General features: G+C 35.1%; 1 protein-coding gene across 38 annotated transcripts in view; it reads right to left on the bottom strand.

Annotated features, from left to right (window-relative positions):
• Window positions 1-14,098, bottom strand: part of NRXN1 (neurexin 1) — a 1,383,669-nt gene that overhangs the window by 174,973 nt on the left and 1,194,598 nt on the right. For 23 of the 38 annotated variants that reach the window (XM_060187660.1, XM_060187662.1, XM_060187659.1 and 20 more), the window contains one exon: window positions 1,115-1,204. The exons of the other annotated variants lie outside the window; for them this stretch is intronic. In XM_060187660.1, coding sequence (XP_060043643.1) covers window positions 1,115-1,204 — 90 coding nt within the window. The remainder of the gene's footprint in view (window positions 1-1,114; window positions 1,205-14,098) is intronic. 38 annotated transcript variants of the gene reach the window in all.

The following is a 14,098-nucleotide window of genomic DNA, read 5'->3' as shown; positions in this document are numbered from 1 at the left end:
TTAAGACATTTTACTGTTGGTCTCAAGTCTAGATTGTTAAATTTAAAAAAATATGAGTTATGCAACAGTTCAAGTATTTGTCATTATAAAATTATCACTGACAGAAATTAGTCTTTAGTAGCTAAAATCTATTTTTAAATTTAGGGTACAAAATTTTGTAAATCACATAGTGGCCTCATGAATCTATATGCTATTCTTTAGAAATGTTTATGTTTTGAAGGCAAATAGTCCACTATTATTTGAACTATTCTATTTTTCCGGCAATCACACTGAAAAGAAATTCATGGTTTACACTGAGCATGTCAAAGAAAGAGAGAGGAAAAAATTCCTATCATATTTTTCTGATTGGCTTTCAGCAAGTCTATTAAAATAAAACAAAATGAAAAAAATAGCTTCAGATGTAAAAAAAAAGAAGCTTCAGAAATGATATACACAAACCGATGGAGAAATGATGGCACAATTCCATCAAACAGCAATCCTCAGCAACAGTACCAGTATCATCAAATTGAGTATCCAGTTTTGGCAGATTGCTCTCTGCTCATAAAAAGCATGCACACAATTCTAAGTTCAGGTTTAATTAGGGTTTGTTCCCAATTCTCTTAGAAGTTTGCAAACGTTAAAGGGACTTCATTTTGACTGGCAATTCATATTGCCCACTATTTAAGATGCCTAGAGTTTAAACCAGTTTTTGTTTTTTGTTTTTGTTTTGTTTTGTTTTTGGCAGGACCATAATAAAGATCTCAGAACTACATATATTTTAGTTAATAATTTAGAGGCTAGAATATGTAATATATAATCTATGAATGATTTATCATTTTGTGTTAATGCTTGCTGTGAGTACCTTCATAGATTGAGTTAGGTGATTATATTTAACAGTCCCTTTAACCTTAAGTTAACAGGGCAATATTATTAAACAGCTGGTACGTCTAAAAATGTATAGAAATTATTAAACAAGGTATGCAAATATTACTATCTACATTTTACTGTTTTAAATCTGTTTTTAATTTAGTTTTACGGAAAATTTATTTTTTATGTTTATTAGTGTTACAATGAAGTACTACTTGGTTATGTTCAAATTATTTTTTTATTTGAAGTTTTAATCAATGTTTTTTACCTTTGTCGAGTAGCCATTCATCAACTACTCGACCAAGTCGATATGGAATTCGCTGTCTAGCAATCGCCAGGCGCTCGTTATCATTGTTTCCTTTAAAGTTTAAAGAGACATTTCATTGGTTAAAATCTGTAAGGTCAAAGGTTAAAAGTTAATACTTAAAGCTTGAGCTATACAGTTGCCACATGATTTTTTGAAATTTGGAATTTTAAAAAGTTCTACCTAGAACATTTCATGTTTCCGACTTCTCATTCATTCATTTATTTTATTTTAGCAAACAAAATTATTCCTATGTTAATTGAAAATTAGAAGTCTGCATTTGAGCTAGGTTATTAAACTTATGTTATAGACAGACCCGAACAACCAATTTAAACAGCATATAATAGCTTTACAAAAAAATGACCATTGATCTCAGGGTTTTGCTTTTTTGATGTTTCTTATTAACTAGTTAAACATGTTCAGGTGAAACAGGTTTAATTTTTCAAAATACATTCAACCTCTTATTCCAGATTAGTAATTTATGAACACAAAACTTCATACCATCTTTGGCACACTGAAGCATCTAAAATAGGCCTAGCATACTTTATGTCCTATTCAGAAAATAGAATTTCTTACTCACTTCATTTAAGGAAACCACAAAGTCCAGATAGTTTTTGCACATTCCACACAAATTGTTTCATAATTAATTTGGAAATAACAAGAGGATATATCTTGCATCATCCATATATGTTAAATAGGTAAAGGCTTTGACAAAAGTGACATTGACTGTCTTTCAGTTTCGTTTAAAACAACACAGAACCGTGTAACATTTGAAAATGAAATAATGTCCTTTTATATTCTCAAATATGTTCTATTTTTATTAAATAAATGTAAGGAAGACAACTGCTTAAAGAACAAATATAAATTATAAACATCCTTATTCATAGATTTAAACTATAAGTAAGCTAAATGTTTCTCTGGAGAATAGTAAAAAATATATATTTGATAGAAATAGAGTTTTGGGGACAAGGCAGTGGCGTACTTGGTTAAGTGCTCACATTACAGTGTGCAAAGACCCAGATTCAAGCCCCTGGTCCCTACCTGTAGGAAGAAAGTTTCAGAATCATGAAGCAGGGCTGCAGGTGTCTCTGCCTCCCTATCTCATCCTTTTCCTCTCTCAATTTCTGTCTCTGTCCAATACTAAATAAATAAATAATAAAAAACATATAAAGAAATACAGTTTAAATTGACCTTGAATATTGCTTGCAAACAGATCAATGCTTTTTTTCCTCCCCATCTACAAAGATGTTAGAAAAAATTCACAGTGCCATTTCAGGGCTCAATAGTATAAACTTAAGAAGTACTTTCATTTCACCTAAGTTAGCTAATATGTAATTCTGAACTAATACATTTTGGTAACAGCTTAGATAAAAACTGAGATGTGAAAGAAGTAGCTAGTAGTACTGGTGACAAAAATAAAAATACTAGAACATTTTGCAATGGAAGGTAATGGATATATTTTTCTCATAGAAAATTTATAAGTGCTCTATGTTATACTTACCAAAATAAACTCACATGACACTAGGAACACATTTTTAGGTAAGTTTAGATTAGATATTGTAGATAAATATAGGTACTATTAAACTCCATTTAATGTTTCTATGACTGAATATTTTGCATGTATTAACTAGTATTTAAAGTGAAAATACCAAAGTAAAACCAAATATAATATTTTAATAAAACACTGATGTGGATTGTTCTGTATTGCCTATTCATTAAAATTATATTTTGCCCTATAAGATTTATTTTGGTATAATGCAACTTTAAAAAATATATAAGAATCCAAATAGCTCAAATTTTAAATTTACCTAAAATTTTTAAGAAGTATGCATAATCTGTATTTGCTTTTGTGTGGTTGTTCATGTGTGTGAGGAAAGATGTAACAGTTTCATTTTGGTTAGTCTAAGGAAGTGTCATTTCCAATAAAATATCTTTTTGACTTACATATGATTTATACAGTAAACTTGTTTATATGCATATTTTGATAAGCAAACACAAATATTTTTCTCCTTGAATTATGTTAGCCAATACTGTTCTATCAATTTAAATTGCTACTATTCTCCTGACAATTTTATAATTAGGTGGCTTCCTATACTATTATTTATACTAGAATATTCCCTCATTTACTATGTAATCACAAGGTCAAAGCTTGTTTCTAGAAGACATGCATACGGTGCTAAAAAAACATTTAGTCAAATGACCTAATCTAACATGGAAATATAAGGAAAGGCCCAAATAAGTGAGCTAACTTGCTGACCCTCATAAAAAAACATTAAAAGCAATGGACAATACTACATGACTAAGCTTCCCTTAGGGCACCGGCATAAGGATCTTGGTTCGAGTCCCAGCTCCCCACCTGCGGAGGGCGGGGCATGGGGGGGGGGTCACTTCACAAGCAGTGAAGCAGGTCTGCAGTTGCCTATCTTTCTCTCCCCCTCTCTGTCTTCCCCTCCTCCCTCGATTTCATTCTGTCCTATCCACCACCAATAACAGCAATGGCAACAACAACAATGATAATAACAATAAACAACAAGGGCAACAAAAGAGGAAAATGGCCTCCAGGAGCAGTGGATTCATAGTGCAGGCACGGAACCCCAGCAACAACTGTGGAGGCAAAAAAAAAAAAAAAAAAAAAAAAAAGACAATAGTGCTCCAGGAGGTGGCGCTATGGACAAGGTGTTGGACTCTCAAGCATGAGGTCCTGAGTTAGATCCCAGCAGCACATGTAGAGTGATACCTGGTTCTTTCTCCTCCTATCCCTCTCATTAAAATTAAAAAGACAAATAACTCTTAAAAGATGTGACTACATGAAATGGTCATGTAATCCAATTATCCATAAACATCATAGTTCTTGTACTTTAGAAATTACTTTTTTCCCACATGTAAACTAGACTTCTGAAGACAGAACTTTCCACTGAATAGTTAACGGACCATAATTTAGTCTTATAATTCCCTTTTCCTAATGAAAGAATAGAATGAGGTTTTCCTTTTGATTTTTTTTCTTACAGTTATTTTTTCTGAGCTACGTACATTGGCAACACTAATGGAACTGTCACCAGTAACACATATTTCCGTACTAAAATAGTTTTTAAAAAATAATATTTAAATGTTTATTTATATTTAGATTACTTATAATTACTTGTGGGCATATACACTGGGCATATAACACTGTTAGTTTCAGGACTCAGATAAGAAGCAGGCCCCCATAGTAAGACTGTCACAACCAACTGACTGGTGTAAGATACTAAAAGTCATGGATACTTCAACAAGATTTCAGAGGTGAAGAATAAAAAGAAAATTCTGGTCATTCAGATACAGAACGCAACATCCTCTATTTTGATGGAATCACAGGTACTTTCATTTTCCTCACCTAGCCAGAAATATTTGGTGACATTATATTGCAGTAATTTTGTATAAGCCACTTCAAGGAAACAAGAGTAATTTTGAAGAGTCAAGGTAAGCAACAGAGGGGTAATAAATCTGAAATCCTTGACTTGGAGTTAAATTTTATAGAGGGACTCAGGGAACAAAGGAAAATAAAACCGTGATCATTTTTTATGATTATTAGCCAATAGAAATAAGCTGTATGAACTCTAATCTTTCTCTACACTCATTTTCATAGATCTTCACCCTAATGGACAATTTCTTCTCGAAAATAAATGTATCAGTTTTTCACATGATTTAGTCATATACTATCCTTGGGGACAAAATAATATACTATCCTTGGAAAAAGAAGTGTTGCAAACCCAACACTTATCTAGAATAATATGAAAATAAAGCAAAGAAGGCTGCTTCTTAGCAGATCTTTTATAGTAATATTGAAAAAGAAAGCACAAAAGAGTTCTGAAAAGTTGTATTTTTAAAAACATCTGTTTTTAGAGTTTTTGCTTTTAAATATGAGCATTCATGTATATGCATCTAGGCCCATAAGGAAAAGTAGTGTAACACACTTTTGACAGTACTGGAAAATTCCCAGGGTTGGGAGACAGCATAATAGTTATGCAAAGAATCTTATGCCCGAGGCTCTGAGGTCCCAGGTTCATTCCTCGGCACCACTTTAAGCCAGAGCTGAGCAGTGTTCTGATTTAAAAATATATATATATTTTTAAAAAAGCATTATCACGTAACTTCCAGCTAATTGTTATGTGTATAGTTGTTATAAAAACCATACAGAGTAATTGGTAATGTTCTAAAGTAAAATTCTAACATTACTGGTATTCTTTAATGAATAAACTTGCAAAAAATAGCTGCTTTAGTAAGAACACATTTGTCTTGTTTATTAGATGGCTTGATGTGTCCCCCACCTGTATGGGGGAAACTTTATGAGCAGCAAAGCAGTACTGTAGGTATCACTCTCTGCCTTGCTTTCCTCTCAATTCCTCTATAAAAAAATAAAGGAGAAAAAAAAGACCTCTGGGAGTGGTAAATGTTTAGTGTAGGCACTGAGTTCCAGCAATGACCTGGTGGAGAAAAAAAAAAAAGATTTATTTATAAGATAAAAATTTAAAAAAGAAGTGTAAGGGTGGAGGAAATAGCATAATGGATATGGAAACAAACTTTCATGCCTGAGGTTCCAAGGTCCCAGTCTCAATACCACCCACCAACATAAGCCAGCAGAAAAAGAAATGTACATACATATACTTATTTAGCCCCAGCTTCTATATACTACTACTCAGTTTTAGTACTTCATTTTTTCTAATTTCTTAGAGATGATGCTTTCTCTAATCAGAGAAATTTCTGTAAGTGCTTCACTTCTAAGTCTATTATAGATATTGTAATGTGTACAACATGTAAGTCTTGACTTAATTTTTAGACTGATTTTAGAGGCGGTTTATTAAAACAAATAAACAAACAAAACCAGATTCTCCAAGTAGTAATTGCTTCCAACTATAATGAAAACAATTTGTTTAAATTAATTTAAAAAACAGTTGGCTCTCTACAATGTCAAGTAATAGAAGAGTTTATAAGATATGAAGGTCTTTTCCTGGGTAGACGACCCCACCAATATGTCCTGGAGCCCTGCCTCCCCAGATCCCTGCCCCACTAGGGAAAGAGAGTATTCAGTGGTGAAGCAACTACAGAAGCCAAACCTTCCACCTTCTACACCCCATAATGATCCCTCCTAGAGGGATAACGAATAGGAAAGCTATCAGGGGAGGGGATTGCATACAGAGTTCTGGTGGTGGGAAATGTGTGGAAATATACCCCTCTTATCCAAATATCTTGTCAGTATTTCCATTTTATAAATAAAATAAAAAAAGATATTAAGTCCTTTTTTTTAAAAAAAAAAAGTTTTTTTTTAACTTTATTTACTTAACTTGATAGGACAAAGAAATTAAGAAGGGGGTATTGAGAGGGAAAGAGACACCTGCAGCACTGTTTCACTGCTTATGAAGCTTTCCCCCTGCAGGTGGGGACTGGGGGCTTGAACCCAGGTCCTTGTACATGGTAACATGTGCACTTAACAAGGTGCATCACCACTAGGCCCCTGATCTTTAAGACTTTATTTAATTTTTTGTATTATCTTTATTTATTGGATAGAAACAGAGAGAAATTGAGAGGAGAGGGGGAGATAGAGGGAAAAAGACAGAGAGACACCTGCAGTACTGTTTCACCACTCATGAAGCCTTTCCTCTGCATGTGGGGACCAGGAGCCTGAACCTGGGTTCTTGTGCACTGTAATGTGTGTGCTCAACAGGTGTGCCACCACCTTGCCCCTCTTTAAGTCTTTATAACATTAGAATACAGGACTTCAAGAGTATGCCTGACTATACATAGCAGGAATGACTTGGGTTGTCTTCTGGACTTTTAAGACCTCATAGAATAATGAATATAAACCATCAACATGTAAAAAAAATAATTCTTTTCTCATAACAGCAGTAGACTAGAGTCATCCTACAGCTATGTTTCCCACACTTTAGAAAACCCACTTTTTAGGTATGAATGTAGTCTGTAGCTGAAAAAAATTAAAAGAATTACAAGACCACCACAAAGTAGAAAAATCATGCCTTGAGTGGCTTTATATTTTTGTTTTGTTTGTGCTAATTGCTTATGTAAGCTATCTCATTCTTTTTACTGGTCCCCAATAAGAAGTCTTTTACTTTATATATAGGAAAGTGGAGGCACAGACATATAATTAGTGCTAAGTCACACATAATAGACAGAGGAAACATTTCAAACCTGGTATTTTTTGCTTCAAAGTTACTCTACAATTTCTTTATACTTAATTAACTAGTGGTGATGGGGCCTCACCTGGGCTGTGTTTTTTGTTTGTTTGTTTTGGTCTTTTATTTCAGAGAAAGAGAGAGAGAAAAAAGAGTGACAGGAAGAGAGTGGAAGGAAGAAAGGAGGGAGGGAGGAAAGAGGGAGGGAGAGAGAGAGAGAGAGACAGACAGAGACAGAGAGACAGAGAACCATATCACCACACCACCATCTTGGTGGCTTCATCTGGTGTTCTTCTTCTTCTAGCGTTTGCCCTTCTTCCGTAGCCAGTCAACAGCATCAGGTTGAGCCTGATGTAAAGTTTCGAGACCTCCTTTGAATCTGGAGAGGTGGCAGTCGTTCTGGTGTTCTTCATGGTATTCACACATGGTGCCAGGGATAGTATACAAATCCTTTTGCATAGTGGGGCATGTGGTCTAACCTACAATTTATCTCCCAGGTCGGAAGCAACTTTCTCAGAGTAGTGTTTTATATAGCTGGAGTTGTAAAGGATCAACATCTTCCTTTTAATCTTTATAACAATGTATTGTAAAATGAGATATGTCATGGACTTTTCTGTGAAGATTCATTCTTATAAATTTTGGGATGAGGTTACTTTCTGGGGTACATAAAACTGTAACTTTCCAGAAAGCCATGAGTAGACTAATTTTTATCATATCAGTTTTACTAATGACACAAGTAATTAGAACCCAAGTGACAACTGTCTTGTAAACCATTACTTCCTTAATGGATATATAATAAAATAAAATGCTTTCTTGTTTTTTTATCTCTAGCCTATGAGACAAGCCACAATCATAATAATCCACTAAATTTACAGTATTTTCTTCCTTCCTTTTTAAAAATAATATTTGTTTATTTATTTTATTTTTATTATTGGATAGAGACAGAGAGAAGTTGAGAAGGGAGGGGGAGATAAAGAGACATCTGCAGCCCTGCTTCATCACTTGTGAAGCTTTCCCCCTGCAGGTGGGGACCAGGGGCTTGAACCTGCATCCTTGCGCACTGTAATGTGTGCACTTAACCAGGTGTGCCACTGCCTAGCCCCTTTCCTTTCTTTCTTTTTTCCTTCCTTCCTTCATTTCTTTCTTTCCCTTCCTTTTTTTCTTTCTTTCTTTTTTTTTTTTTTTTGCCTCCAGGGTTATTGCTGGGGCTCAGTGCCAGCACTACAATCCACTGCTCCTGGAAGCTACCTCTTCCCACTCTGTTGCCCTTGTTGTGGTTGTTATTGTTAGCTGTTGTTGTTGTTGTTGTTGTTGTTGGATAGGACAGAGAGAAATTGAGAGAGGAGGGGAAGATAGAGAGGAGGAGAGAAAGACACCTGCAGACCTGCATCACTGCTTGCGAAGCAAACCACCTGCAGGTGGGGATCTGGGGGCTCCTTGTGTTTTGTGCCATGTGCACTTAACCCGCTGTGCTACCACCCATCCCCCTCTTCATTCTTGTTTTATGCTAGCCTTTAGAGAACAAGTAGAAAATGAAGACAGGGACATTATACTTTGTTGGCTTTTAAAGGTAAGGAACTCTGCAAAGTTAAAGTTTGCATGGATCTTTCTCTTCCTCTCTCTCTCTCTTTTCTTTTCTCCCTTCCTTCCTTTTTTCCTGAATACTATTTACCTCTGACTAAAGACAGTTCTGGGGATGGAACCTGTGACCTCAAAGTCACAGGCATGAGAGTCTTTCACATAACCACTATGCTATCCCCTTAGTCTTTCCTTGCCCATCTTTTATCTCTGCATTCCACTTTACACATTTAATCACTCATCAATAACCCAAGGTATTGGTCCATATCTATTTTTCCTGTAAATGTTACATATTTCCAAAATATTTCAACTTTTATCTCTTGTTTCAATAGTCAAATCCCTCATGTCTGAAGTAGAGCTTAGCTAGACATTAATGATACTCTTATCTAGGTAAGTCGAAACATAAACACTGGCTGCATATCTGAAAGCACTGTGTCAGGTACTAACCACTACACAAGCCAACAGGTATCATGAAAGAACTTTTACTTTGTCCTGGGTAACCAAGAGACAAAATGAAGAAAGTTAAGTGGAAGTTCAGATAATAGAAAACTTGTCTTCAGTATACAACTAACTACCACTTGAACTGTGGTTGTCATAGAAATTTAGAGAAGACACAGAATTTTATCTAGATAAAAAATGACACTTATTAAAATAATTAGATAAAGCATATTGTAAAGTGAGTATTTACCCAAAAAAGTTTGCTGTTATTCTCCTTAGTTTCATAAAGCTATATAAACCTACATCTATTTTTAAAATTAAATACATTCTCTAAGGAGTATATTTGGATTAAGACTACTGACCAAAATGAATAAAAATGGTTGAAATATTTATAGCAAATGAAGTTAGCATGTAATGCATACAGTGTTTCACTTACTGAATAAAATACAATGTAAGATGGCAAGACATTTAAGGCAATATGTCAAAATGGAAATATCTGTACTTACAATTAAAATAAAAATTTAATTTCATATTATTCATACTATATTAATAGATATTTCAATTTAAAAAATTTTAAGAGCAGTGCACTCATTAGCTCTGGCTTACGGTGGTGCTATGGATTGAACTTGGGACCTTGGAGCCTCTGGCAGGAAAGTCTTTTGCAGAATTATTATGCTGTCTCCCTAGCCCTAGATAATTCTATCATGTTCCCACCATTTCCTTAAAAAAAAATGTATTTCCTATACTAAATGCAGCATCACACTGCAACACTATAACAAGAAAGAGCGGCACAACACAAGTGCTCTGCCAGTGATCCCAGTTAACTTATCCAAATGAAGAGAGCAGACTGCTCATATGGGGCAATGCTCTGTCCATGACACCCAACTTCTTCCACAAAGCAGCAGGCCTTTGGTTTAGTTAAACATAATCTTTATGTGAGATTGCTATGATACTAGGCTTACAAGGTCACAAGCCACAAGGTATTTACTGGAGATGAACAGTGTTTTATGAGAGAGAGAAAGAGAGAGAGAGAGAGAGAGAAACTTAGTACATTTGCAATTGGCTTAAAAACCTCTCCCTTTCTGTTCCTGTTATGTGTAATTACTTTGATACATCTAGTGTCTCCTAATACAAGGCTTTGTAGGTTCACTTGTTCTTATTAGTCACTTACATTCAAATTTTCAATTTGATTATCAACCTATCAGATTAACTAGAAATAAAGGTAAACTGTGCACAAGAGGCCTCACTGCCTATGTGGGAATAAAGAGTGACTCCCACTGTTCTCTGAGCCTTTCTATGATACTGAGTTCTTAAATGAAAGGAACTAGAATATCATACCAAACTTTAGAGGAAAGAAATTAAAGGAAATAAAAGAAAGTAGATAACAAAACACGGAACATGGTTTGATTAAATTACAGGTCATATCCTGTTATCATGCATACTAAAGAGTTCTTTTGTGTGCTAGCTGTGTAGCATTTAAGAACCAAAAAGTGGTTTAACAGCTACAAAGACAGGGCTACTGATAGACATCACTCAGTGATGAGAATAAGAAAAATGAAATTAAGTACAGGCCTGCATTAGCTTACAAACAGCATCTTGCCATTCTCCTAGATATGAGAATTTTAAGTACTTTCTCCATCAGAGTGTCATCACATTTAAATTTTATTCCCTCAAAGAAGAACATGTATTTTTATATAAGGCTCATTTTCCCAATTCGTTATTTTTGAGATCATAAGACTTTTATGGTCTACATGAATTTTCTACCTCCTCACACCAACCTTGATTTTTCATCTAGTCTTCTCAGTATGTATATTGTCCTATGAGAGCAGAAATAAGTACATCTCAAATATGGTCTGATGATACTGAGAATGTTCATTATTTTCCAATGGAGAAAAACAAGTCTCATTACTGCTGCATTTCAAATTCATTTCTAGTAGACTTCAACTTCTCTATTTCACCTGTGATTGAAATGCAGGAAGATTTTTTTTTCCAGTTGGAGAGACATTATCTACTACATGCAAATTATTTAAGATTAAATGCTATGGAAATGGGGAAAAAGAATTGGGATGGAATTGCTGGATCACTGTAGACTCTTCTGTTTTAGAAAAGCGTAAAAAAGTCCTAACCACTTTCTCTTCTGTGGAGGTGATACTGTGGATTATAAGAAAACACATATATTTGGTTATTCAAGTGGCCAAAGGTGTACTTCTCATGCATATCTGATTGTCATCCACAGTTCTTGCTCATAGTGCCTGAGCTTCCTAAGTTTTGATGGTGGAAAAGACCTAGTCTGATATGTTAATGAAGTGACTTTTGAAAGCAGTTAGTCATGAGGGATAACCATGTGGAGAACCAGTTTTGTAATTAGAGGGTTAGAACTTTCAATCCCACTCATTCTTACAGGGAGAACAACAGAGTTGGAAATGAGTTCAATTGCCAAAGGTCAGTGATTTAGCCAACTGTGCCAAGGAATAAAGCCTTCACAAAAACCCTAAAGGATGGAGTCCAAAGAGTTAGCTAATGGGTTTGGGGGTGGGTGAACATGCTAAAAGAGAGGATTAGGATTGGAAGTTGTATGACGTTTCTCTAAACCTTTTCAATGCCTGTCTTCCAGCTGACTACCCCTGATGTCTTTTCCTTTTATGATAAATCAGCAAGTTAGTAAGTTAATGGGTTTTCTGAGTTGTGTGAGGTGGTCAAGCAAATTAATTGAACCTGAGGAGAGGGCTGTGAGAACTTCTGATGATGAGCCATTTGGTTGGAAGCACAAGGAAGCAGTCTGGGCTCTTGTCTGGTCTCTGAAGTAAGGGCTATGTTAGGACACATGCTATCTCCAGGGAGGCAGTGTCAGAATTGAGCTGAATTAAAGTTGAAATCTGGAACACACTGCTGGAAATCCAGAATTATTTGGAAGCCTTTTCTCCCATTTTGAAAATTAGTCGGAGGACACCCAAATTCAGCGAACAAACCAAGCACTGTACATTTGTACTCAAAACCCTAAAGTCACTTTCCCTCAAGAATCATTTGCTTTAGTGACCAGTGATTATTTCTTAGCAGAAAGTGTTCATGTAATCAGATTTAATACAGAAATAGAAACCTCAATGATTAAGATACTGAAGTCTAACTCCTAGATTCTAATACTGGCTTCACTCTTAGCGACATGTATTATTATGATAGGAATTTACATTCCTGAATTTATGATTTTTATAAATAGGTATCTATAAACAGAAAGTGTCTTATCACAGTGTCTGACACACAGTAGGCATTCAATAAATATTAGTTATCATACTGTGGCTGTACCATTATTTCTTATTTGGTATAATTTACTTAATACTGGCACTTCCAGGAACATATAGACTACAGAAATTGTTCCTCACTCATCTGCACATAGGAAAGAAGTTGTGGTATGATGAAAAGTGGAAAAATAATTCCACTTTTTTCTTCTAGGATGAAAAAAGAAAGAAAGAAAGAAAGGAAGGAAGGAAGGAAGGAAGGAAGAAAGGAAGAAAGAAAGAAAGAAAGGAAGGAAGGAAGGAAGGAAGGAAGAAAGAAAGAAAGAAAGAAAGAAAGAAAGAAAGAAAGAAAGAAAGAAAGAAAGAAAGAAAGAATTCATGGTGCATTGCACCAAAGTAAAGGACTCAGGACTCTGGGGTGGGGGGAGTTTTCAGGTCCTAAAGCATGATGATAAGGAAGTAGGGGGTTAGAATATTACGTGGAAAACTTAGAAATGTTACACATGTACCAACTACTGTATTTTACTATCAACTGTAGACCATTTATCCCCCCAATAAAGAAAAAAAGGTTCCATAGACATCACTGGTGGGGCTGGGGGAGGCGGAGAAATTCATGGGTGGTAGAACTGTATCCCTGTTATCTTATAAACTTGTAAACCATTATTAAATCACTAATAAAAAGTAGAATAATGTTTTCTAGAAAAAAAAAAGAAAATTCAGAAAAAGAAAGTTTATTGTAAGTGAAGTCCCTTGAACCATATAGCGTTTTATCAAAGTCATTTCATTCTCTCCCAAGCAGTATCAACTTCATTCTTCAAAGTTTTTGCAAAGTTATTTGTGAACTAATGGGAGTAATTGGCCTGAAGAATGAAAACAGGAAAAACATATGAACAAACAAATCAGCAAAGGTACTCTCTCCAAAGAAAAAGGAATCCAGGGAGTCGGGTGGTAGTGCACTGGGTAAAGCACTGGTGGTGCAAAGCCCAAGGACCGGCGTAAAGATCCTGGTTCAAGCACCCGGGTCCCCACCTGCAGGAGAGTCATTTTACAAGCGGTGAAGCAGGTCTGCAGATGTCTATCTTTCTCTCCCATCTCTGTCTTCCCCTCCTCTCTCCATTTCTCTCTGTCCTATCTAGCAACAACTATACAACAATAAAACAAGGTCAACAAAAGAGAATAAATAAAAACTAAAAAAAATAAATAAAAAAGAAAAAGGAATTCAGAGGTTGGTTATTGTTCTGTGTATGAGGACAACGCTGCTTCTGGAATAAAAAAAAACTTTAGATTGGCCTCAAAATAACACTTTAACTTGTAAAAAGATATTTCAAGAAAAGGCATGACAAACAGAATACCTCCAACTATTTCCCTCCATTATTCTGTATCAAAGGAGACCAATACAAGCTGTAAGCAGAAATGTATATTGTTCCCCAGACAATAACTTGGATCCACCTGCATATCAGATTTCAGGCTCACGAAAAAAAAAAAAAAAAACTAGTATAGCCACACCCTTTGGAATATAACTAAAACATGCTTAC

Source organism: Erinaceus europaeus, chromosome 3 (assembly GCF_950295315.1).
Source record: "Erinaceus europaeus chromosome 3, mEriEur2.1, whole genome shotgun sequence".
Classification (NCBI taxonomy): Eukaryota; Metazoa; Chordata; class Mammalia; order Eulipotyphla; family Erinaceidae; genus Erinaceus; species Erinaceus europaeus.
The sequence above is the reverse complement of the archived record's forward strand: the minus strand, read 5'-3'. Positions and strand labels throughout refer to the sequence as shown.